The 9,418-nt window shown below is 42.1% G+C and overlaps 1 protein-coding gene across 1 annotated transcript in view; it reads left to right on the forward strand.

Moving 5' to 3' along the window:
• LOC102388489 (cadherin-7) overlaps window positions 1–9,418 on the forward strand; it is a 111,703-nt gene that overhangs the window by 62,210 nt on the left and 40,075 nt on the right. The window contains exons 4-5 of the mRNA XM_006037542.2: window positions 1,523–1,690; window positions 3,365–3,552. Of these exons, the coding sequence (XP_006037604.1) occupies window positions 1,523–1,690; window positions 3,365–3,552 (356 nt within the window). The remainder of the gene's footprint in view (window positions 1–1,522; window positions 1,691–3,364; window positions 3,553–9,418) is intronic.

A 9,418-nucleotide genomic window follows, 5' to 3' on the forward strand; every position in this document is an offset into this window, starting at 1 on the left:
GAATTGGGAAGGAGGGGAATGACTGGGAGGAGAGAAGCTGCTGAGCATGGAGGAGAAAGGAAGGTGTGGCAAGAGTGGGTGAATGAAGGGGATAGGATTCTTACTTTATCTGAGGACTTTAAGTTCCCCTTTGTGCTTCTGTGGTCTGCCTTCCCCAGTTGGGGGATGGGGGACTGAGAGTGGGGGTTTGGACAATAGAGTTCTCACTGTATTTCAGATCAGCCCCTTGGCCTGCGTGTAGGGGTACGGTTTGGAATGCCTGGAGGACTGACCAGATAGTGGACATGGAATGCTTTGTGTCCCCGTGTAATATTGAGCTGGTTCCCAGAATATAGGCTCAAAATAGTACTTGATTTTCCAATGTGCTTTTGTAACATTCCAGGAATATTAAGGCAGTCTTAAGTGGCCTGTACATCTAGACTTTAGGGCGAAGAACAGTCAAAAAGCCTGATACTTTGATTCAATCTTTTCAGGTTAGTCTAAGCTGCATAGATAGAACCAATAAGCAAATGAACAGACATTTGCTTTCAATTCTGGAAATGCAGCCACATGCCTGAAGTGGCCCAGGCCAGAAGCCAGGGGGTACTAGAGCATGCCTCCCTGCGTAGCTGGAGCAGACATTTTGTGCCAAGGCTAGCTTGCCCACCCTGAAAAGGGGTGGGGGCTTGCAGGGGAGGTGCAAAGCATCCTGGGATGCTGGGGGACTGTGAGTCAACTTGAATCTGGAGGGGATCTGGGACAGAAGTTCAGTAAGCCGATTTAACCTAAATCAGTTAGGTCTGATGCTACATCCATCCAGATTCATCTTAAATTAGTTTAATCCATTTTGAAAGTGATTTATGTGCACTGAACTTCTGTTGTGTTAAAGATTTAAACTGGTTTCCGATCACTTATACAAGTTTCTGTGTAATTTCTGTCCTTAGCCTTGGGGTTTAAATGTACTTAGAATATTTTAAGTGTTATTTCTGTCCACTCCCTGACTTATTTTCCCAGGATGAGTCTAACTATCAAATAATGTTGAGACAGCCAACTCCTCCTGTTTCTTTCTGGGACTTGCACTCAGGTATGCATGTACATAGATGCTTACCTACCCAGCCAGTGTGTAGTCTACTGAGCATGCTCAATATATGATGACTGTGTTTACATATGCCCATTGCAGGGGTAATGAAATTGTAGACTGTGTGTAGGTGCCAAAATGCTGGATAAATGTCATTTAAGTGCACAAAGTAAAATAGAATTCCACATGGAGCATCAGAGACTCCATGAATCCTCTAGCAACTTGGCTTTTTTTACTGATTTTTTATGAAAGATGCTCAGATCTCACGTTTGTTGGTAACAATATAAAAAAACTTAGCCAAATAGATAGATTGGATACCTTTGGCACTGGAATTTCACATCTGTGTTCTAGAAATGGAGCTACTGGACCATTCAGTCTTATTCCTATACTGTTTCTAAGACAGATTTAATCTTTGTACCAGTTAATAAGTGAAACTACTAATGTAGTATGTTTGACGTATTCCAGGTGTTATCAAGACTGCCCTTCCCAACATGGATAGGGAAGCTAAGGACCAATATCTACTTGTCATTCAAGCAAAGGATATGGTTGGGCAAAACGGTGGACTATCTGGGACCACATCTGTTACTGTCACATTAACGGATGTCAATGATAACCCACCCCGCTTTCCACGTAGTAAGTTGCTCAGAGTCTAGTGAAGTGTATTGCTATTCTACTTGTCCTTATGTTTTGTAAATTATGTACATGTTCAAATTTAAGCATATGATCCTCATCTTTGTAAAGTGCTTTGGAATCCTTTGAGGACTAGACATTATTATTTATTTATTATTTTTACATTAAAATAAATATTGTTGTTTTTCTCTAGCCAATATATTTTGGATCAGTTTAAGTGAAGATATGCACAGTGCTAGACATTTATGGATGTCTTTTGCTTTCTTCCTGTCAAAGATAAAAGATATGCATTGCAACAGATCTTTAGCTTTTAGTTCTTTGACTTCAGGAGGCATAATTCTTAACTTGCTTTTGTACACTTCACATTTCTTTGGCAATTCAGCAAGCTTTTTCTTGTGCAGACAGCCAATGTTTCATAAGTAATCAGTCTTGGAACAACCTGAATACTGTCTACTCTTGATTTACATGCTTTGACCAAGGTGGTTCTTGACTTAACAGAGAAAAGGAAAGAAACAAGCCTATTTACAGACTTGAGGCACCCTGTTTACAAATAACATTTAATCTCATGCCTTTCTTTCTCCCCATGATGTTTCTGTAAAGTCATTGCTATGGGAAATCAGAATAATGTGCAAAATGTATGCATGTCCATTCTATCTTCATCTCAAGTGTATATGAAAAACACATCTGTCTAAAAGAGAAGGTGAATTAGATTTCCTGCCACCAATTGTTTGAGATAATAATAAAACAACAGTGAATCTATCTCTGTAGGTGATGTTATTGGCTACATGCTGCATTCACAGATCTCTTCTAGCTGCATTTTATATTACCTTCTACCTGAACAAAGAGGTTAGAATTTTCAAGAAAGATTCTGTTACATTTATTATGTTAGGAGCAAGAACTGAATCCACACACTCAGACCCACTAAGTTTAGAACCTGCTGCTTCAAGACATAGAAGATACCTGTAGTTGGGCCGGGAGGCTGCTCTGATGTGCTGTAATTACAGCATATCAGAGCAGAGTCAATCAAGTCTGCTGTAGCGTGCTAATTAGTGTGCTCCAGCATGCTAATTAGTGTGCTCCAGCCAGCCTCTGCATCTTGTGTATCAGCATACCCACACTTCAAAATGGGGGTGCACTTTAACTAAAGCTCGTTTGATGGCTTTAGTGGCAGGGATGCTGATACATGAGATGCTGCGGCATTTTAATTAGAGCAGCTCTTGAAGTAGCTCTAATTAAAGGACCTCCCCACCTACAGAGCATGTGTAAAAATGCCCACAGTCATGAAATAAGAATAAACAATGATCTCACCCATATATTTACCTCCTTTCTTTTACGTAACCTAAAATAAAAGGAAATAAGCAAGGACAAATGTGCTTATTGTCGTGAATCATTGCAGCAACAGTTCATTTTAGGACTTCACTTCACATTTTGGAAAGATGCCCTCCTAGACCTTGTGAAATCATCTTCTCAATTCTAGTGGTAAAATTTGGAACAGAGAAAAATAATATCTATAGCATACAAAGCAGTATTTTTCATCTCAAAAGCTTAAAAAAGAAAGCCAATGGTGCCTTCAACAATTTAATGGAGGATTTTACATCCTATACATTATTTAACATATGTGTTTTATGAAACATACCATGAAAAACTCCAAGTTTAATGACTGTTTTGAATTCACAGGGTCATATCAGTATAATGTTCCAGAATCCTTGCCTGTGGCTTCAGTGGTGGCCAGAATAAAAGCTGCAGATGCTGATGTGGGATCTAATGCTGAAATGGAATATAAAATTGTGGATGGTGATGGCTTGGGAGTTTTCAAAATTACTGTTGACAAAGATACACAGGAAGGAATCATTGCAATTCAAAAGGTAACCTTGTTTTATTATGTTTTATGTGGTGTAGGATTAGTATAATAGGTGGAAGGATGAAATTTCGTACCGTCAGAGAGGAGTCTTATTTCTAGACAGTCACATCATTAGATCTCATCCTGATTCCAGGGTGTTATTACATTCCTAAACATCATCTGTACTGAAGATTCTTACTATTTTATCCTGAGTCTTGCATTTTTGGTTTTATTGTTTTGCCTAAAAGCTCAAGGAACTAGAAGGGTGTATAAGAATTTTAGCTTTCATATCTTTAGCTCTCAATTTGGGGGGAAAAGATGTAAAATATGAACTAAATTCACACTAAGTGCTCAACGTATCGAGTAAAATAAAATGACCCCAAATATGTATATATGCATTTAACTTACGTTTCATAAGCTGAGATCTGGGTTTTCTGTTTCCCATGGAAAAACAGAAAAAAACATGGATTTTCCATTTTACCCAAGAAAAACACAGCATTTTCATTTTAACCAAGAAACACACAGATTTTGCTCTTTTGAAAGAGATCTCTGCAGGCTGACAGCATTTCAGCCTGCAAGGAACTGGGGTGAGTGGGAGGAGGGCATTCAGGCAGGAGGTACCATGTGCATGTACATGCACATGGCTGCCCAGAGCCTGGAAAGCAGTTCCTGCAAACAAACCTGGTGGGGAGGGGGGACTGAGGCCCCCATAGGGAAGGAGGGAGTTGGGCAAGGCAGAGCTGGGCTGGGGCTAAAGCTGCTGCCCAGCTGAGTGGTGCATGTGGCTTGCGGTCCAGGGCCACAGTGGGTGGCTGCAGGGCCAGTGGGGACTGGAACGGGGCCAAGGGTGGCTTGCCTGGGGGGCAGAGGAGGGTTGCCATCTCCCTGCCACTGCGCACTCCTGGGGAGTAGGGGGGCACATGCCCCCCAAATCTGTGCATGGGGTGGGGGCAGGCTGCCTGCTGTGGGCTGCAGCTCCTTGCCCTGTTGCCCTTCCCTGGCTCAGTAGGTGGTACACAGCACTGTGGTGCAGAGCGGAGCTGGGAAGGGAAGCTCATTGTCACTGTAAGCTCTGCATTGCCCTGGTGACATGCCCCCTGCCTGCGCTGGAGCAGCGGGAGCAGTGGCTCAGGGCTGTGCCCCTCACTGTTGCCAGGTGGACAGAGGGCACATCTCCAAGGTAGCATGGATCTTGCAGCAGTAGCAAGGAGCTTCCTGGCCTGCCCCTGCTCTATCTTGCTGCGCTGGGTCCCACCCGATGGACTGCAGAGGCCCTGGGGCAGAGCAGCAGGCTGGGGAGCCTGAGCCCACAGCAGGCACCTTGCCCCCATCCCTACCCCCACCCCAAGCACAGATCTGGGGGACATATGCCCCCCCTAGCCTCCCAGCATTGCATGCAGTAGTGTGGAGGCACCCCCGTCAGCCACCTGAGCTAGTAGCAGGCAGTCTGCACCAGCCCACTCACAGGCTCCATTATGGCCATGCCACCTGCAGGTGAGGAGAAGGCAGGCTCCCCACTCGAGCCACAGCAGCATCTTGCAGGCAGCAGCTGGGGCTCAGGCGCTTCTGCGGGGAGCAGGGGGCTGCAGATCTGGGTCCCTTGCCCCATAATCCTGGCAGCTGGGGGCCCCTTCCAGCAGGGCTGGTGGGGCAGGGTGCTGTGGGTGGGGAGTGAGGGATGTGGACCCGCATCCTGGTAAGCTAAGAGGGCATGGGGAGCTCTGATTTTCCATCATAAAAATCCCAAAATCAAATACCAAAATGTATAAGTACTTAGAATTTATTGTATTACAGTGATTGAGGCACTGGTAGGCTTCCAAGCTGCTTTAAAATTATATATATTAATAAAACATTGTGTTCATTTGATCCCTATATATATATGTATATATCCACACACACACACACACATATATATATGCTCATTTGATCCCTATATATATTCATATTCATTTTAATTGTGGATTTGGGGATTTTATTAGAGAATTTGTGGTTATTTTTATTAGAGAATTTGTGGTTTGTTTGTTTTTTTTATCTAGGATCCCTGTTTATAGGCCAATGCCATGTGCTTTAGAGGAAAAAAAGAATTAATACTACAAATTAAAAACTGTAATTTCTATTCAAGTTTCTTAATTTGATCAAAAGCAAAGAATATTGATTCTTTTAGAACAGTTTTAAAAAGCCATGCCATATAATATGTTATGTTTATATGTATATTTATTTTTCATATAGCATATACTCTGTATTCCAGTATCAACTTTTTATTTTTAATACAAAATAATATTTTCAAAGAGAAGTCATGTTGCAATGAGAAATCAAGTAATTCTAAAACATTCCAAATCATATGGGAGAGAATATTTTGATATTATTAAATGTCGTTTACTTTTCCTTTCATTCCAAAGCATTTTTTCCTCAAAATAGGCATTGGGGGAGTGGGAGCGAGGAAAGTCTTTTCTGACAGAAAAATATTCTACTGGAAAATGTTATGCTTCTGGTTTTAAAGATTTGGTGTTGGCAATGTGGAGGTCATGGTTTTAGTATGGGATGATACTTTAGTACAGGAGTTGGTAACCATCAGACCATGGAGTTATTGATTCCAGCTCATGGACCTGGATGTTCTGCAGCATTTGTTGGCAGGTGCTTCAACTGTGGGTGCTCTCCACATGCCACCATGGGGAAAAGCGCTAATGGTAGCCAGGTTCTAGCATCCTTCTTTTCACCTCTGACTCAGGGTGGGTCATTTTGGTCTGTGATCAGAAAAGGTTGCCTACTCCTGCTTTAGCATGTATTGTAGGGTTGTGCTGAAGTCCTTCAGTGGTACTTTAGCATATGACTAAAGACTTTCTTGAACGGAGGACTATGTTTAGAATTACCACAGGCAATATCATATGCTGCCTATGTGTTTGCCAAGCATTTACAGCTTCCTCAAGTGTTTCTGTTTCTTGTTCCTCTCTGGTGCATGATTTTCTTTTCTCAAAGAAGGCAAGACTTCAATAGGACTTGTCCTTTAGAAGAAACATTTTCTGCATAATTCCACAATATAGTGGCCAAAACCTGAGATGGGTTGAATACCTCCTGAGAGCTGCAAAGTAATCCTCTCTTTCCACTGAAGTTGGAACAAACTGGAGATATCAGAATCCTCCAAAGAATCAGCCCCCAATACAGCCATTTGATTTGCAGATCATCTCTTTCAAGTCAAAACTGATAAAGTTAGGCTTTCTGCTATTTCTATTTATCACATATTTGAAATATAGCTGATGAAAAGTTAGCCTTTTCTTTGTTCAGCAGCCAAATTCAGTGGGGCTTCTTCAGCTTGCTCATTTAATGTTTCCAAGTACAGCTCTGGAAAAATTATGCCTGTCCTAGAGGGAAAACATTTGTCACTGTCACACTGAACAATATTGAATCAGTCTGGGGTCTCTGATGATCCAAGTTGAGAACTGATTCATACATTTTAATTTTAATATGAGCCTTCAGGCATGGTCTCTGAGGCTCTTGATTTCAAGGTTGCATGGATTGGGGTAAATAACTGGAATTCATTATTACAATAATAATATCTGACATCAGCATTATCAGTATAGTTATATTTATTATTGGGTGCTAACCTGTCCTTTTCCAGTGCTGAATAGCGTTGCATTGAATTGTAAGAAGCCACATTTAAAAAGTTATCAAATTCTGACCTACTCCACTACTTCACTGTGGGCATATCTACACATGCAATTCAAAGCAATAAATAAGCACTGGAGTTCATTGCTCTTGAGCACACTATTTGAACATGCACCCAGGACTGCATCATGCTGAGCCAGATTGGAGCAGTCCTGACTGGCAGGGGACCTGGGGTGGGAGATTCAGCCTGCCAGTGCAGGTCTTCTCCTGCCTGGCTCAATGTACTGTGGTTGGCTGGCTCATGAGGATACTCTAGTGTGGTGCTAGTCAGCAGACAGCCCCCACACTGAAGCACCCACATGCCCCAGCAAGCCATGTCAGCATCTACATGTGTGGTGCCTCAGAGTAAAACACTCTGCAGCAAGGTAGTACAAATATTTACTGAGGAATTTATTTGCTGCAGAGTTTATTAGTTTACTGCAGCATAATAACCCTGCACATGAGACGTTTACTGCAGAGCTAATTAGTCAACTCCACAGTAAACATATTTTGTAGCTACATCCCCAGTTAATTGTTTTTTAAACCTGCCTGGAGCCAAAAGGTCATAATTCAGAAGTGCTGTAATCTTCTGGCACAGGAAGTCAGGTCTTTTCCTTTTGGGGGATGATCTGAGGACCTACCCATTTTCCTTCTTTTGGCACCTTTATCTGGTCTCATCCACATGGGTGCAATGTATTCTTGCTGCTTACAGCCAGCTCAAGAACCTCTGCATCATATGCAATTGTGCCAGGGAATTTAGGTATGGGTAAGAATATAGTACTGCTTGTGTATCCCACATGTACAGCTGAAAAGTTCTCCTTGCTATTTATTAAAATGATATAAAGAACCTTAACTGGGGAGGAGGAAAGGATATAGAGGACACTGGCCACAAGCTGCAGGGTTGCATTTCACTTTTCAGTTCCCCTCTACTGAAGTCTTCTTGTGTAGTAATTAAATAGTTGGGGCTGCATAGAGGCGGATTGAAATTCAAGCACAATGACTAATGTAGTAGCTTAATATAGGAACAGCCAGACGGTGTCACTGCACGGTAACATGTGCTCTGCAGTAAGTGAGAAAATATGTCTGAAACCAAAAATATCTCATAGCAGTGTTATGCTACTAACCACATGAAGTATTCTACAACCATGAGTGCAAGTCACGACCTCCTTCCCCTTCCATGCTTCTAAAAACAGATTACACATTAGAGTTCATCAATGTCAAGGTAAAGATTTCTGAAAAGGGAAATGCATGTATAATGGTGCAGCTTTGCTTTTGCACAGTCACACATTCAAATCACATACATGAGCATGGGAAGCACCTGGCTGCTCACTTATCAAAGTGCAAGAGCACCAATGCACTCATTTCTGTGCATGGATTTCTCGTTAAAGCTTGGGTCGCTGTCGACTACTGTATACAAACTGTGGATTCAATGTTCAGGTTTTCTCAAGAAACAGTTTTAGAGACACTTTTGCAATACTGGCCTCATTACTAGAAGTCAAAAACTTGCTTTTAAATAACTATTATGTAGAACTTAAGAGATCAACATCTTAAGAAATGAGATTTAAGAACAAAGTAAAACTTGCATACACTGAGCGTGTGTCTACAAAAGACACTATGAGTGCAGTGGATTAATTCTACTGTGCATTAACACGGCAGGCAAAACCCGATTACAGCGCATTAAGGTAGTACTTTTGAGGAAGGTAGTTATACTTTGAGGAAGAAGTTGAGCAGATATTTGGAAAAGGGAGATACAGAGATAATGATCCCATGACTAGGAAGCTGATATAGTTGTGTGTTCCTTAAAATTCCATGCATGTAATGGATTTTGTCTACTTGATATGTATATTAAATCAATATCAGCTTCAGGAAAATTAACACAGTGATGCTCAACCTTTTTGGCCTTATGGGCCTAATGAGTGGCATCGGGTCCCAGGCTAGATCCTGCATGTGGGATCAGTGTGCAGGGTCAGTTCATGGATGTAACCTGCTACATGCTGGCCTGACCCCACATGTTTTGGATGCAACAGCAGAGCAACCCCATGCACCAGCCCAAACCTCTGCATTGGAACTGTCCATGGATAGGCCCCCACATGCAGGTGCTGTCTGGCATGTGGATTCATGTTATCTAGCCTTTGGGGCTCCCCACAAGTCTACAAATTTGGCAGCAATTAATTGCCATAGCTATTAGTCCCAGAACATTTTTTTTTTTGGGGGGGGGGGGGGGGGGGGGTTGGCAAGCTTGGAATTTT

Source organism: Alligator sinensis, unplaced genomic scaffold (genome assembly GCF_000455745.1).
Source record: "Alligator sinensis unplaced genomic scaffold, ASM45574v1 scaffold1149_1, whole genome shotgun sequence".
NCBI classification, from domain to species: domain Eukaryota; kingdom Metazoa; phylum Chordata; order Crocodylia; family Alligatoridae; genus Alligator; species Alligator sinensis.